Source organism: Podarcis melisellensis (genome assembly GCF_964234715.1).
Source record: "Podarcis melisellensis genome assembly, chromosome: 17".
In the NCBI taxonomy this organism is placed as follows: Eukaryota; Metazoa; Chordata; class Lepidosauria; order Squamata; family Lacertidae; genus Podarcis; species Podarcis melisellensis.
Window position 1 is genome coordinate 32,451,902 of NC_138534.1, and position 17,687 is coordinate 32,469,588.

At 44.5% G+C, this 17,687-nt stretch overlaps 1 protein-coding gene across 3 annotated transcripts in view; it reads right to left on the bottom strand.

Moving 5' to 3' along the window:
• Positions 1–17,687, bottom strand: part of LOC309359790 (ephrin type-B receptor 5) — a 157,491-nt gene that overhangs the window by 13,795 nt on the left and 126,009 nt on the right. For all 3 annotated transcript variants that reach the window (XM_081893911.1, XM_081893909.1, XM_081893910.1), the window contains 2 exons: positions 1,816–1,940; positions 623–785 (listed from right to left, as the gene is read on the bottom strand). In XM_081893911.1, the coding sequence (XP_081750037.1) occupies positions 623–785; positions 1,816–1,940 (288 nt within the window). The remainder of the gene's footprint in view (positions 1–622; positions 786–1,815; positions 1,941–17,687) is intronic.

The following is a 17,687-nucleotide window of genomic DNA, read 5'->3' on the forward strand; positions in this document are numbered from 1 at the left end:
AATTTACCTTAATCCTGCTAGCTTTTTCACTTGTTCACAATTATTTTCCAGATATTTCACACACATTTCTATGTCTCTTTATGAACTTGGTCTTTGTGTTCTCTTATTCTGCTAGTTAGGTCTGCTAGCTCTGAAAAGTCCATTGTTTTAAGCTGCCATTCCTCCTCCTTGGGGACCCCTCCCACCCTCCAAAGTTATCTTCTCATCCCAACCTCCCAGTGAAACCTCTGCATGTGTACACACCCTCCTAGCATCTTGTCAGGCAAGGAGCTTCTGGGGCTGCAACCCAGAGCATTTGGATCTGTGACTAATAACAGGGAGCACCCCTGGGATGGTAGGACAAAAGGTTCCTTGGCTGTGCTGTGTTCTCAGGATCTGAGGCAACTATTCCCACAAAGGACAGCCCACCAGCCTCTTCATACCTAGTAGGGCCATAACGGCTTGCAGGTCAAGCTCAAGGCATGTGCTAGCCTGTGAGTGTTGTAAAAGTTTACGATGCATGAGCAAGAGGGTAATAAAGAGAGATCAGATTGTGCAGCTACGTCTGAGCACGAGGGAAGTTCAAGAGGCGGGGGGGAGGGGGGATTCTAAGTTTGAAAGTTCACAAAGGTGCGCCACTTACTTCCCACCAGAGTCTGGAAATACATCTTTCCACTGTATGGCCCGTAGCCCACCGCTGTCCGAGCTCGAACCTGGAAGGCATATATCTTCCCTGGGCTGAGATTGGCAATGGTGGCCATATTAGTCTCACTGGTTATGGTGAATGAGTTGTCCTCGTCTTCTGACTAGGATCAAAAATCAAGTCGTGAGAAGCTGACAAAACACAATTCCACTTCCTCCTCCTCAGCAATGCTCCCTCCTGGGCTCACCAGTTGCTTCCCTACACGGCTGAGATAAATTCTAAGTACAGACATTTATCTGTTAGTTTGGAAAATGCATAAACCACTTGCTCAAAAAATAAAATAAAAGATCCAAGCAGCTTCAAATTCCGTTATATATGAAATATGACTAAAATGCACAAACCACTTAAAAACAAAGCTACATAAAACCAAAATTATGAACATAGATTAAAAATAAACCATCTAAAACAAATGCTAACTAAATCATGTGCCCCGACAGACTTGCTAAAAAAGGAATGTTTCTGCAACAAAATGAAATAAGAATCATGTGCCTCTTTTTTTTTAAAAAAAAAAAAATACCGTCTGGCTATCATTTTTGTTTTATAAATATGGAAGGTGATTGCTTGACTCTAATCACTTTCGGTATCTCACACAGCCCTCTTGGTTGTGGTGGGTTTGATTTTGTTTCGTTTCCCCCATGGCTTACGACAAAGCCATGTGGTCGCAGTTCCCAACCCGCTCTGATACCATAGGAACAAGGTCCCTTAGACAAAAAAGGTGGCAAGCTCACCATCTGGTCCTAGCAGGAGAAGAAAAGCTAGAGCAGATTGACACTACAAACCTAAACCTGTTTCGAATCTCTCAAGGAACCCTAGTACAAAATGATAGCTTTGAAAGAGCGCTGAGAATTTAGTCGGGAGATATGTAACACTCTCTACCATCTGAAGAAGCTTACTGATGGGAAGTCATGACCATCAGTTTTGTTTAAATTTATAGTGCAGGCATGCAGAGGCAAGGAAAAACTTGTAGTGAAACATAAAATCCAGTTCCTAATTTTAACTCAAGCCTCTTTTCACTATCTTATTATTTCATTTGCCTCTTCTTGCCAGGCTGCAACCATTACTCTCCTTGGCCACAGTGATTTCCAACCTCTCTCACACACAACTGCGAAAACAGGTTCCCCACGTCAACTTACCTTGTCAAAATAACGCAGCTGATAATCCAAGATGATCCCGTTTGGTTGGTCTGGTTGCGGCCAGGACAAAGTGATGCTACTCGTCGTACGACTCACCTGGTGCATCATGGGAACAGCAGATGGGACTGCAACAAGAGAGGGGGGGAGTCAAGATGAGAGAGAGAAATATTAGGGAAGGGGAACAGGAGGAAAAATCTATGTGCTTGCATTTCAAACTTGGTTGCTGTTATCAGTTTGATCAGAAACCACATGAAGATGCAAAACTCATGTCAGCGGTCTGTTTTGCAATGGCTGACTATTTGTGTTCTGAATCTACTCACTAGTTTGTTTCAATGTTTTTAATTAACAGCGTGCCAAGGCCCGTGCCCTGATAAATAATCATGCCAACACGAGTATTTTGGATTATGGGCTAAAACAGGCGACACCTTTATTGGTTACAGATGTGAGATGTTTGGCTTAGGCATTGGGTGAAACCAGGCTATACAGTGGTGCCTCGCAAGACGAAATTAATTCGTTCCGCAAGTTCTTTCGTCTTGCGGGTTTTTCGTCTTGCGAGGCATTCGTCTTGCGGGGCACCACTGTATCTTGACTCCCACCTGTCTGCAGGCATCAAACTAAGGATAAACCACCAGAAGGGGGAGTCCTACAACTTACATCAAATAGGGGCATCCCAAGGGGTCCCTATTGGGGTAGCGACATGGCCCTAGCCCATACCCAGGCTTTGGACAGAATCCACACCCCTGGATCCCTTTAACAGGATACCCTTATTGAGGACGGGCAGGCGGAGGCTACAACCTCCCCTCTATTAAACAAAGGCTTATTCAATGTCTAACCGCACTGCGGTATAAATTACCCGCAGCCCCCCCCCCCAGCATGGATTGGCCAAGTGGTGGTGATGCGGCTAGGGCTTGCACAGAGGGGGTGTCAACCCCCCCACCGCCCGTCCGCAACACCCCCACCCTGGAAGGTGAGCAGTCTTACTAAAAAGACCTCTAAAGTCTACCTATCATTTGTGCATTCCAACGTTTCTCCAAGGAGCTCAGCCTAGCATACCTGACTTGTTCCTCAACCCCACCCATACCACAACCCTGTTAGATAGATTAGGCCGAGAGGCAGCAGTGGACACAGGTTTATTCGTGGATATTTAATGTCCAGAGGAGGGCTTGAAGCTGAGTTCAGTGCCTTATCCACTACCTGCACCAATTTGCAGTTGAATAAGTTGAATAAACGGGTGGGTTAAACCACAGAGCCTAGGACTTGCCGATCAGAAGGTCGGCGGTTCGAATCCCTGCGACGGGGTAAGCTCCCGTTGCTCTGTCCCAGCTCCTGCCAACCTAGCAGTTCTAAAGCACGTCAAAGTGCAAGTAGATAAATAGGTACCACTCTGGCAGGAAGGTAACCAGCGTTTCCGTGCGGCTTAGTCATGCTGGCCACATGACCCGGAAGCTGTACGCCAGCTCCCTCAGCCAATAAAGCAAGACGAGCGCCGCAACCCCAGAGTCGGTCACGACTGGACCCAATGGTCAGGGTTCCCTTTACCTTTTTAAGGGAATTATGAATGTAATAAATTAACACAAAATATCTGGGCCCTCTGCCAATATTTCCATGTATCATTTCCTCATGTTATATATTTACTGTTTTCTGCTATTTGTTCCTGTCTGACTAGCTTTCACACTCCACAGGGGTCTTCCTTCAGACATTGGCTGGTTTCCCCCCCTCAGGGAGTCTGCGAAACCTAAATGTTTCTGACAGACAGCTCAGAAAGGAAATGATTCAGAGCTGGTGGAAGCCTGAGAAGAGTTGGTTGCTGCATACTGAAGGAGGTGAATGCATTTTAATGACCTGGTCAGAATAGCAGAGGAGAGGGCATCCCAGCAGCTGCTTGAAGAAATGAACAGAACACGAGATAAATTTTCAGAGACTCTTCCACCCATTAGGGGAAATCTCTCAATCCTGGTCTAATCCAGGCAGGACCTTCTGGTCCTATGTGTTTAGGTCACCAATTATGCAGCTGGGATTTTTCGCAATGCCTTTTGTTTTTGTTTTTACATTGGCTATCCTTGCAAGCAGAGAAACAAGTTTATTTTCTACTGTTGGCTCCAAAAAACACAAGTTTCTCTGAGAAACTTGTCAGCCTTCCCCAAACCAATACTTAGTGGGAGAGTCTGGGGATGGTAGCAGAAATACTTAGGAAACAAGCATACAGTGGTACAGTGGTACCTCAGGTTACATACGCTTCAGGTTACAGACTCTGCTAACCCAGAAATAGTGCTTCAGGTTAAGAACTTTGCTTCAGGATGAGAACAGAAATCGTGCTCCGGCAGCGCGGCGGCAGCAGGAGGCCCCATTATCTAAGGTGGTGCTTCAGGTTAAGAACAGTTTCAGGTTAAGAACAGACATCCGGAACGAATTAAGTACGTAACCCGAGGTACCACTGTACCTTGGTTCTCAAAATTAATCTGTTCTGGGAGTCCATTTGACTCCCAAAACTGTTCAAAAACCAAGGTGCAGCTTCTGATTGGCTGCACTCAATCAGAAGCCGCATAAGCCGTGTTGGACCTTCAGCTTCTGAAAAACATTCACAAACCGGGACACTTACTTCTGGGTTTGCGGTGTTTGGGAGCCAATTTGTTCGACAACTAAGCCATTTGGAAACCAAGGTACCACTGTGCTAAGAAAAAGGCAAATGCAAGAAACTTAAATATAAATACTGGGTGCCACACAGGAATGAATGCGGACCTACAGCACCGAATGACCAATACACTACAAAACGCATCTGGATTTGATCTTCATCATGCCAAACTTCTGCAGTATCCACTACTTGTAGTTAAGAAAGTTTGTACTGGGCATATAAATGCAGAAGGACCACACTCCGAGCCCCTCTGGAGCATCTAACAAACTTTCAGGAACATATCTGCTGTGAAATTCCTGCACATGTGCCACAAACACACTGTGCACATTTCAGAGGGTGATCAGGAAAGCTCTGCAGAACTCTTTTGATCCATGCACAATGCAAGCCTCGCATACTGGGCCTTGCTGCTGCTCTCTGTTGATGCCCTGGAATCTATCCAGCACAGCCATTCAGGCAAACTTCCTTTCAAGAAAATATAAACTTTACAAAGAACCACAGGATTCCCTGGAACACATCTTAAAAAACAACGGATTCACCAGCTCCAATATTTATGGAAATTTCCATATTGATGGAAACTGAAGATGCCCAAGATAGAATCAGGGAAGAAAAAAATAATCCAGTTATATAACCTTCCTGTGTTCTCACTGCATCTTCCACAAAATTCTGCCAACGATCAATGGGGGCTGCTGCTTACATGATTAAAAAAAAGGTTGGACTAACTGGTGGCAAACGAGGGCCAGAGTCAAACCTATGATCACCTGGGCCAATTGGCAAACATCTGGCAAAGCAGTAAAGTCTGCTGCTTTCTTCTCAGCACTGAGAAGCACAAAAGGATTGAGGGTAGGGGTCCCCCCCTTCATATAAAACAAGAGGAAATTATTCCAAGAGAAGCAAATCAAAGAGGCTTTAACCAGCTTAGGCAAGCAGGAACGAGTTTCACATAATGTAAATCAAACAACAGTACGAGAGGAAAGATCACACTGAAATGTTTTAGGTACTCCTTGTTCCTTCTGTTCTTCACAGCCCTTAGTCTTATTAAAAAATAAACTTACCTGAGACAAATCACTTACCCACTGTATCAACTAGGTACTTTTATTTTTATAATGCAATGGCACTTTATAGCACAAGCAAGGAAAACAAAAAAGCTGTCTGATGCGTCTTAAGATGAACATGAACCAGTGTTTCCCAAACGTAGGTCTCCAGTTGCTGTTGGACTACAACTCCCATGATCCCTAGCTAGCAGGACCAGTGGTCATGGATGATGGGAATTGTAGTCCAAATACAGCTGGAGATTCAAGTTTGGGAAACACTGACCTAAACAGACTTTAGCTCATTTCAGTTGTGATATTGAATGAAGGATCCATGGAGGCTTGTGTGCTCTCTCCCCTCAAATCCTCCTGCAAATCCTTTTATGTGGTAATCCGCAGTTTGCCATTACGTATATCTTAATTAGGAAACCATGGTTAGCATAAACTGTATTTGTCTGTGAAACAGGATTGGAAACCATGAACAAACCAAAGTCTCCCATTCTGTTTCTGTAGACAAACAAGAGCTTGACTAGTTTGGTTCTAAGAGTAACAATGGTTTGCTGAGGAAGAGAAAATGAGGGCATTGGGAGGGAGGGAATGGAACGATTCCTATGAAATCAGGGGAGTCCTGCCGAGCTCCCTGGGTGTTAGCTGTTAGATGTATACCAGCTCTCTTAATGCACATCTCAAACATGCGCCTTGCAAATGGAGAGGAGTAATCTGGGGAGGGTGTCCTGTTGCTTAACGCTCTCTCACATAAAAAAGTTTGCAGCGTGTTGAGCTCAGCTCAGCAGACATGGAGCCTGGAGTCATGTAGTGTAGGATGGCTTGAATATCATTAGTTTAAATCATTCATTTTAATCATCCATTTTATGGCATTTCAAGTTCCAAACCAGAAATAAGACGGTTCTAAGCATTATGAAGCAACTTTGCCTTCGTGTTTTCTGTGTGTGTGGCAGAAGGCAGGTGTGGGAATGATAGCAGCTCGGCCGGTAAAGCTGACGAGACAGCAGCAGATAAATAGGGAGGGAGGGAGGGAGGGAGGGAAGGCAAGTCCCAAGGAAGGGAATCAGGAAAAAGCGGTCCTTGCACAATTTTAAAATCAAATCTCTCTAAGGGGCTGCAGGCAAGTGGTACAGTGCTTTCGCTACTGCATTAGGTCAGGAGTTGCAGCAAGATGGACCACCAAAACTCCTTTGCAAAAAATCCTGGGCGTCTCCAGGTAGGGCTGGGAATGAGTCTGCCTGAAAATCTTGGAGAACCACTGCCAGTCCGTGTAGACAGGTAAGGTAAAGGTAAAGGACCCCTGGACAGTTAAGTCCAGTTAAAGGCAACTATGAGGTTGCGTTGCTCATCTCGCTTTCAGGCCGTGGGAGACGGTGCTTGTTCCCAGACAGCTTTCAGGGTCTTGTGGCCAGCATGACTAGACCGTTGATGGAAGCCAGAGCACATGGAAACGCCGTTTACCTTCCTGCTGCAATGGTACCTATTTATCTACTTGGACTGGAATGCTTTCCAACTGCTAGGTTGGCAGGAGCTGGGACACAGCAATGGGAGCTCACCCCGTCATGGGGATTTGAACCGGCGACTTTCTGATACTAAGCTAATACTAATACGAAGCTAGCTAATCGTCTGACTCACTGTAAGGTAGCTTCCTATGTCCGTGGCTTGCTCCCTCCCCATCCAGAGGGGGTGAATAGAGTTTCTCCCTATTTCTCATTTTCCCACTCATTAGTTCTCCACATCAGTTTGTGAAATTTGAAACAAACAAACTTCTCAGCAGCATTTTAGTACCGATTTCCTCTAATATACAGAACCTTGGTATGCAATTTGCCCAACGTGCACATTTTTGCAAAGCACTTTCCCCCTTATGTAGCACCTTTTTTGAATGCTGTTTGCACAAATAAATGCATTTTATGGCCAACTTGCCCTAGTATATGCATTTGTGCACAAATGACTCGGCTTGGCGGCTGCACTGCACAATCTGGAGAAGTGTGCATTTTGGAGGATGGCTGAGTTTTGGTTTGCTTGTAGTTTCAGAAAGAGTGAAGGCTGACCTTTAAAGGCGAACTAAACTGAATGTCTTCGCCATCACTACTACCAGCAACCAACTTTTAAAACGCATCACTTATAGTGGCATTCATGCACCACCTCTAAACATTATGCCAGCACTTAGCACCTGACCATATATCTGTTTGCTTTCACTGCTGCTTAAGCAGTGCACACATTAGGTCAGGAGTTGCAGCAAGATGGACCACCAAACTCCACGCCCCAGGCCCAGTCATTAATTTGGAAAGCTCCCCTAATTGTGAAGAAAGCTCAATGGATATTTCTTTAACATCGCTTTAAGTACCGCACTTTTAGCGAAAGGGATCTACAATGGGCATGCAAGTGGCACAGGCGGGCAAGGAAATATGACTGTTCTGTGTTTGCACCTGAGCTTTGCCAACAAACTGCTCCAAATGGCTCCCTCTCGAAAGAGGCAAGACTCCTCTGCTTCTTGATGATTAACTCAGTATGAGCACAAAGGCGTCTTAGGGATTATCGTGCTAGTGGGTTGGTCTTCTTCCTACCTCACTTGCTCCAGAGGCGTTCTGTCAATCTTGCCCTTACCTTTGATTAATTCAATCACTCGTTAAAGTTTGTTTGCAGAGCCCTGATGCCCTGCCTCTCCCAACGGCATGATGCAGCTTACAGCATATTTATAACGAACAAGTTAACTGTTAAAATAATTCATTAAAAACCGCTTAAAATATAGCAGCCCGTTTTCAGAGCTACAGTAATAATATTAATAATAAAAACCCAGCCTGATTAATTACTGGCATGAAAGAAACAGCTAGCAGAAGAGTATTTTTTTTAAAAAAAACACACAAAGCACCAGTAGAGTTTCAATTTACCAAGCAAAGGAATCATAGAGTTGGAAGATCATCCATTTACCAAGCAAAGGAATCATAGAGTTGGAAGATCATCCATTCTAACCCCCTGCAATGCAGGTATATGCAGCTGTCCCATATGGGGATCAAACCTGCAACCTTGGCATTATCAGCACCATGCTCTAACCAACTGAGCAGAGGAGTTCTGCAGGCAGGGACAGGGAGGTACCTCTTCTGAACTCATGTTCCAGAGCAGTGCAACAAATTTCAGTACGCCTCTGCACTATGAACAAGTTCAATAAACCCATTATTCCCAACCCACTAAATGCCTCTATACTTTGGCATCCGTCTCCCTTTAAAGGACCTTTCTAACATTTCCTTCAATAATTTGGGGGTGACTGAAGCAACTTTCCCCTTGAAATCCTCTCACAGGACCTGGGCCCTGGTGGAAAGAGCTTGCAAACTGCCTCCTTCCCACATCACTGCTGCCACAGAAGTGTGAGAAGGAGCTGTATCAGCTTGTCCTAAGTGATCGTGAAACAAGTTAGCAGGACCACTCATGATAATTCACTCCATTGGAATTTCTCCCTGAACGTCAATCGTTAAGCTGGCAATCCACCCATTATTATTTAAAAAAATAATAATACAGAATGATCAGCATGTCTTTTCTTGCATGTTGCATCTCCTATCATACACACCTTTTATTTTGTCCAAGTTGCTGGCATGTGCAAAGGCTTATTCATATTAGACTCACAGAATTGGAAGGGATCCTGAGAATCAGCTATAGCCCGACTCCCTGCAGTGCCGGAATATCCAGCTGTCCCTTGTGGGAATCGAACCTTGGTGTTATCAGAACCATGCTCTAACCAACTAAGCTATCCAGCCTTGGTGGCACGACATGCAAAGAGGAACCCTGGTGAACACAAGCACAGTGGTGCCTTGCAAGACGAAAATAATCCGTTCCGCGAGTCCCTTCGTCTAGCGGTTTTTTCGTCTTGCAAAGCAAGCCCATTGACGGCTTAGCGGATTAGCGCTATTAGTGGCTTTTAGCGGCTTAGCGGATAAGCGGCTTAGAAAAGGGGGGGGGGAGGAAAAAACCCCCACAGAAACTCGCAAGACATTTTCGTCTTGCGAAGCAAGCCCATAGGAAATTCGTTTTGCGAAGCACCTCCAAAACGGAAAACTCTTTCGTCTAGCGAGTTTTCCGTCTTGCGAGGCATTCGTCTTGCGGGGCACCACTGCACTTGTTCACTTCGGCAACCTGGTCTGGGGCGGTGGGGCAGTGGTAGGGGGAAACCCAAGCGAATGTTGATGAAAGGAACAGGAAGTCTCAGCAAACATCATATGCACCAGTTGCAGAATTAATTTTAGAAATTCTCCACACTGTAGCAGAAGAAAGTTGGAAAAGAACACAGGGCAGAGAGAACCCACGGAACAATAATGGAAGGGGGAGGTATACTCATCCATATAAATTACTTATCCATGAAACAAAACAGAAAACTAGTTTTATATCTAACAACTAGAAATTTTAGAATAGCAAAATCCACTGACATTACACAGTCAAGAGTGGTGTACTTCGTACATCCTCCAACCAAGTCTGTGTTGTACCTACGCCATTTGTGCCAAAATAAATAGATATGGGGAACCACATTTATTGGACCACTATTTGCTTGGGGAAACTGTTTAATAACTTTGCAGTGACACAGAACTCATTGCTTGGTCATGTCTGACAGCAGCTTGTTTTATGAGTGTAATATTCATATGCATCTGGGTGCAGAAACAGTCTGCACAACACTTCTTACAATTTATCTGACAAGAAAAAAATAAAATACCTACCTGGCGTGCCAACTGTGCATTATAGGCTCATTATATCTGAACAATGATGAATGAACAAATATTACTATAAATAAATAATTGTGCATTGAAGAAGAGTGGAAAGAAAGTTGGATAGGAAAGAAGGGAGTGTGATATGTGGCAGATGAACAGTTCTTCTGTGTTACATATACTGGATCTTTGGTATTCTCTATGTTAAACTAGATATGGGAGACCTGCAGCCTCTCTGAATATGTTCGTAGAATCACAGAAGTGTTGTTGGACTACAACTCTCATGATGTAGTTCGTGTGAATGAAAAGCGGCATAAAAATATAATAAATGAATGAAATGAAATGAATCCCTTCCAATTCTACAATTCTATGAATCACCCCTGACTATTCACCATGCTGGCTGGAGCTCACAGGTTTGCACCCCTCGTTTAAACACTCAAAGAATACATTCCGGATCTGCTCGATATTTCCTGCCTCTTTCTTTCCCTCTATATAACATTCAGAGTCTGGTTCAATAAGAGAGAAGGCAGCACTATTTTGTACATCTGCAACAGCAGCTGTAATGGCTCCAGCTGAATTGAAATTACTCATAGCAGTGCTGAAAAATGCTTTGCTTTTCTGGCCATTTTCCAATGCTCCTTGCAACCATGTCTGCTCATTCATTTGCCTTGCTCTCACTTGCTTTCCATGACATCAGTCCACGGCCAAATCTAATTGGCTACGTCGCGCTGACACGACATCCTATCACAAACAGCCAAATAGCAAGTGAGAGCAACCCACGTTGAGCTCAGCTGCGAACGGCTATTACTATGCCGTCGATACCGTTGCTGTCTCCTAACAAAAGGCTCACACATTTACAAAACCCTTGCTGGATAAAAGTCAAATGGGAAATAACTAAAACTGTGTTATAGGATTACACAGGATGCAAGACTATTGCAACTAGGTTGAATGAAGATACAAGCTTTTAGTAATAGCTTTGGGGACAGGCAAGATTCCAGCTGTGCAAGACTGAATAAAAGTCCCCAACAGAACAAATCTTAAAAGGTGAAAATATGGAGGAGGACCACCACTTGCAGCCCACAGAAACTAGGAGGGCAAGCAAGAAGATTACCCGTTCTCTTTGAGAGGCCTGCGCATCCAAAGATTACCTCAACGTTTTCAAACCCTATATAATTTGGTGCAATCGTAAAGAAAATATAAAGAATAATACATCCCTCTCTCCACTCGAGACTTTGGCCCCAGCTGTGAAGGCCTAGCCCGCCCCACAACTGCGTAAGAGCAGAAATATCAGGAAGTAAGGGGGTTGTAGCAGATTTAACATAAATCCTGCCCCCTGTGCCAGTTCCTGGATTGCATGGGGAGAGATCACGAGCCCAGAAAGCCAATTCATCAGTGAGCTGGCCTGAAGAGAAGATCTGTCTGTGGGGAAGAATAGGAGCAGCCAGCTGTAGCGTGAGAGGCCAGTAGCTGGTTCTGGAGAGAGAGGTTATTTTTACCTGACTACTGAGTGTGATGGGAGCTACCCCAGAGGAGCAGCAGTGAATGGAAGTTCTTCACTTTGGGAGTTCAAATCCCATGATTTTTTTTTAAAAACGGAAATGTTAAATCAGGCTTCCTCAACCTCGGCCCTCCAGATGTTTTGAGACTACAATTCCCATCATCCCTGACCACTGGTCCTGCTAGCTAGGAATCATGGGAGTTGTAGGCCAAAAACATCCGCATATTATATGCATATTATGATCTTTTTAAAAAATATATATATATTATTCAGTTAATCATTTCTATAACGTTGAATTGAATTCTTGATATGTAGAGTGATCCAGTGTTGTGTAGTGATCAACGCTGGATTACAACCTGGGAGACCAGGGTTCAAAACCCCACTCAGCCATGAAGCTCACTGGGTGACCTTGGGCCAGTCACTGTCTCTCAGACTAATCTCCCCCACAGGGTTGTTGTATGTATACCAGCTTGAACTTAGAACTGCTTGTAGGATAAATGGACTATAAATGTAATAAAGTTTTGTTTATTGTCTTGCTTTTAATACTGCAAGTTACTTTGAGCCATATTTTTTCTGTGTGTAAAAGTGGTGTATATAAACATATAACAACAACAACAACAACATTTTAAAAATACATATATGCTATAAAGGCAGACGACAGGGTAACCTAAATCAAGCATTGCTGAGTCATGCATCCTTCTGCTCTGGCCTGCACTGTGTTCATCTGTGCTGGTGGCATACAATGAACAGTTGCCCACATCTAACACAACTGCCTCTCTTGGCTTTTCTGATACTGAAACAAAAGCTCATGCAAACAGCATCCCTAGTCCAAAATGTTAAGCAGTTAATAGTTCTATACTTCCTGACTCCAGGAATGCCACACACTGTAGGAACCCAGGTGAAAAGCTACAGGTAACAAGTCCATTCACTGTGACATCCGACTGGATGGAATCTCCCCTTTGACTAATCCAGAAAGAAGCAACAGCTTAGGTGTTGTTTTTTTCGGGGGGGGGGGTCCATGTAAACGATAGGAAAGAACTGCACTGAATATATTTTTTAAAAACCTAACAATAAATAAACAAATTAGAAGCTAAGTGGTTGGCAGGGTATTGCTCCATCAAAATTACCAGTTTCTATTCAGTCTTGGTACCATCACTAAAGGAACATCCCTACAGTACCATGTACCCCTTGAAAGAGATACAATGTGGCACATGACCATACTTTTACATGTATTAGACAAGGGCTTTTTCCTAAACAAATTTAGTAAAAAATGGCGGGCGTGTTATACACAGTCAGTGCATATTGGTGGCATGGGATTGGTATCTTCTGCTGGCTGGAGACTGTCAGTGGCTATTTTGTGTGTTATTGGTGGCTGCAACAATTGCTGTGGCAATTGGCGGCTTCTGGTGGGAGCAGCTGATAGGCAGCTTTTGTGGTGGGTGAGCGATTTCCGGGAATCCCCCCTAAAAAAAGCTCAACAGCTCTGGTCTGACCCGCCCCAAAGAAAAGCTTACATTGGAGTCCTCAAAAATAGGGGACGTCTTATACATGGGGGCGTGTTATACACTGAAAAATACAGTATATTGCAACACTTAACACCATTCATTAAACAATGCAGGCACATCATTAACACAGCGGATGCATGGATACAAATATGCAAGCCTCTTACACATGGCCCCAACATCTGGCTTGCAACCAACCTGTGGATTTGCAGTCAAGGAGACACGCACCACATCAATGTCCTTCCTTGTTTGGCAGCTAGGGGATCAATTCTGCGCACTGCAGGGCCGCCCGGCTCTAGGATTCATTTTGTACGTGCCACACCTCTAGAGCACCAAAGCATGGCAATTTGTCACTGCTCTAACTTTTGCTCTCTTCTAATGAGGCTTATGTGTGGAGACACACTAGCTGTGCCTAATAGCACTTAGATAATTTGCTGCCACAAACAATCTCTGTGGATCAGCTTGTCCTGAAGATGGCAGTGGGACTAGGCTTTTAATGAAGGGGTTCAGCAATCGCCTTCAGCCTGCTGTTTGCCGCATTAGGCATCAGGAATGTTTTCCTACGTGGACCATGTATGACAGTCAAGCAAACCAGACGGCAGCGCCACTTAAAACTATCTCAAGTATTTTGCTGTTGCTTTTCCCCCCTTGTTGTTATTCGTATTGATTAGCTTCGCCTTGCTTGCTTTGCTACGTGATTTTTTTTCTTGCTGCACAGCGGGGCCTTTTCTCTCTCTCTCTGCTTTTAAAATGCTTATCCTTCTCATTAGTTTATTCTTGTCTTTGTTCTTTCAGGTTGGAGCTGCACATCAAATCCTGTGCTGGTCAGATTCTGCGCTTCCAGAGCAACATATAGGAAGCTGCTCTATACCCAGGTATACCACTGGTCCCTCCAGCCCATTAGTGTTGACACTGACTTCCAGCAGATCTCCAGGGTTTGGGGCAGGAGTCTTTCTTGGTCCTACCCGTGGACCCCACAGACTGAACCTATGACCTTCTGCATGCAAGGCAGATGCTCCACACAATGGGCTGTGGCGTGCAGGGATGTGGAACGCTACAACCTGAGAGGCTGCATCATGAACTTGAGACATGGGAGAGAACAGTGGTGCCATTTCCAGTGTAACATGTAGTTGTGCCCTCAATGCAGCTGTACTTTGAGCAATGGTGTGCGGTTAGTGGACTAGGGACTGGGCTAGTCCCCTAAATATTCCCCTGACTCTTCCTTACCAAAGCACAGGAAGATTCTGCCCGGCTTGGGGGGGGGGAGATGCAATGCTCTAATGGGTCCAAGAACCCTCCTGCCACCTTCCCAAAGCTCATCCCGCTTTGGGAAGGAGGCAGAAGGGCTTCAGCATCCAGCCAGAGGCCTGGAGCCTCCTTCCCAAACCCCGGGAAGCTTCTGCCCAGCTCAGGGAGGGAGGCACACACACATGACGTCAGGACATCATGTGCCTGACATCACCCTCGCAAGCTGGCATTTCTGGCCCTAACTATCCCTCTATGAAAAATTTCACTGCACATCACTGACTTTGAGAAGTATGGTGCAATTTGGTTCTACTTTAGCACTTAGCGTTTATATGTGCTCAAAGTACTCCACATGTGCTGATTTACTGCAATCCAAAGGTGGGGAACATGTGGCCCTCTAGATGGTATTGAATTCTGACTCACAGCCACCCCCAGCAGTATGGCCAATGGTCAGGGATAATGAAAGTTGTCATTCAAGACCATCTGCAGGTCTACTGGTTCTCCACCCCACTGCAATCCTTAAAATGATTCTGTTAAGCAGATATGCATTATTATTATCCTCATATTGCAGTTAGGGAGCTGATATTAGTGGATTGCCCCAAACTGGTTTCCCTCAGAGAAACCATGAATGGTGAAAGCAAGAACAAATCTTGGTTGTAGTTCACAGTGTGTCTGAAGCAAGATAAACCATGAACCCAGGTTCGGACCTAACACTAAGCCACACCATGGCTTCGCCTTGAGTAGTATGGCAGCAGGAAGACCGGGGGAAGTGCATGAATGCGATCTTCGCTCCAGGAAACCACGTTTGTTCACTTGCATTATGCCATAGTTTGGCTTAGTGTTACATGTGACCCAGGTCGCAGACAGAAGGAGTTAGATTATGTTTCATGTAGACCAAATCATAGGTGTCCTGTAACTCCTTAGAAACCCCGAGACTATGTGGCATTGCATTGCATATGCGTTCCCAAAAGCCACAGCCATCAATACTACATAGGACATATTATCAGCAATATTAAGTTACACTGTTTTCAGACCACTTTTAAATGATGGGAGTTTTTGCCCCAAAACAGCAGGAGACCCAATTTTGGGAAACCCTGACCAAGAACCACCGGACGTTCCTAGCTCAGTCCCAGCAATAACCCATCATTTTTCTTGCTGTGGGACTCTCTATGTTTTGCACTGAAAACATTCATCCAGTGCTGATTATGGCTACTTGTTCCCCCCACCCCCATTTTAGTGGGACTTGTGTAGGAGTTTCCAGTGGATTGTGCTGTTTATTTAATTTTTTAAAATGTTTGTGCGGCATAGGGAGAATATGACACTGTAGTGTACAGCTAGCAGCACAGACCTGCTTGGAAGCGACGGTACCAAATATAGCTCATCAAGTGTCCCACCAGGGGCTTGATATAGCTCTTGGTTTTGATACTGGAGGAAAAAACACACCTGGAAAGCAACATAGGGCGTAGTGGGCAGGTTACAATTGGCTTTGTGGGTCACAAGTTATGCAGGCCTTCTCTGTTGGATACACCTTAATGGTTTTTGAGTGTGCATTATCTTATGAAAACTGTGTGCCCTTCCCTGGCACATACCTGTCTGCAACTTTCAGCTGAACATAACGGATGTGCCTCTTGCAGCAAGAGTAATAGCCTGAATCAATTTTCCTCCTGAGCTAAAGTTTTTATCTGCCTTCACAGTCAATAATCTCAGGGTCACGCTCAGCCCTAGAAATCTCCTCTTCAGCCGTATCTCTTCAGCCTTGTAAAGTCTGCCTAATGACCCTTCTGCACTATTGCCTGTGAATGTCACTGCCTCGAGATGAAATCCTCATCACACCTTGGTGGTTCCTGTACTTATGGCCTCTTCAAATCCCAGCTCTCCAGGTCTAGCACATCCAGGAAGCCTGCCTAGTAACTTCTGGCAGGTACAAGGCAGCTTGGTCGTGCCCTCACATTTGTAGACACCTGTGGCAGCTGTTTCCTGCCTGAAAAAAAGCCTTGGGTTTGCTTGGTGCGTTTTTCTGCATTCTCTAGTGACGTTATAGAAAGTTCAAATGTGGGATGCAGTCAGTGTGGTGAGCATTTCTGTACTGGCTTCATTTGCACCCCCACAGGACATTGCTTTTTTTGAAGTGTGCATGCCTACACAAAGCGTAAAAGTGTGGATGCAACATACAGGTACTTGGAAACATGCAGGTATTCTCAATAGAGAGCCAGGATAAGCTCCAGAGAGGCAATCTCATAATTGCTGCCATGTGGTGTGTGGAAGGATCCATGCATAAACCAGTTTCAAAGGCAGGTTTGAATGTGGTACTCAGCCATCAATGACAAGACTATTTTGTTCCATCTAAAATTGCAAGGCAAATGGTATGGATTCAAATGATGCCCATGTAATTCTGACTGCCCTCCTGTTCTGGGTGCAGAGTGCAAGTAAAACAAACAAACAGCAAATTCCACATTTCACCTAGGCAGTTGATTCCTTTGCTGAGCTATTATTACAGTAAGGTGCTTTTCCTAAATTTACTATAAGGTAAATTTAAAATCACCTTCTAGTTTATTCATTGCTTGTTGTGTAGGAATGAAACTAATTACAAGAAACTATTGGACCATGTATCTTATCAGCTTAACTTGTGTCCTGACTACGGCCAGACAAATATGTCAATTTCACTTCCTCTCACTTCCTCATTTTTCTACTCTTAGTTCAGTTCTCCACACTGCCACACCAGCTTGCAAATAACCCTCATGAAAGTTCATCAGCATTTTAGCACAAATTTCTCCTTAATATACATGGGAAGTAATAGTACTGTTCTATTCTGCCTTGGTTGGACCACACCTGGAATACTGTATCCGGTTCTAGGTCCTACAGTTTAAGAAGAATATGACAAGCTGGAACGTGTGCAGATGATGAAGGGTCTGGAATCCAAGCCTTATAAGCAATAGTTGAGGGAGTTGGATATGTTTAGCCTGGAAAAGAGGAGACCGAGAGGAGATAGCCATCTTCAAATATCTAAAGAGTTGCCATATGGAAGATGGAACACTGGAGGGTAGGATTTGAACCAATGGATTCAAGTTACAAGAAAGCCGATTCTGACTAAACATCAGAAAGAACTTTCTGAAAGTAAGAGCTGTTTGAGAGTGGAACAAAGTCCCTCAGAAGGTGATGGCCTCTCCTTCATTGGAGGTTTTTAAGCAATGGTTGAATGACAACACCTGTCATGTTGAGATCCCTGCATTGCAGGGGGTTCTACAATTCTATGATTCCACAGAATATGGC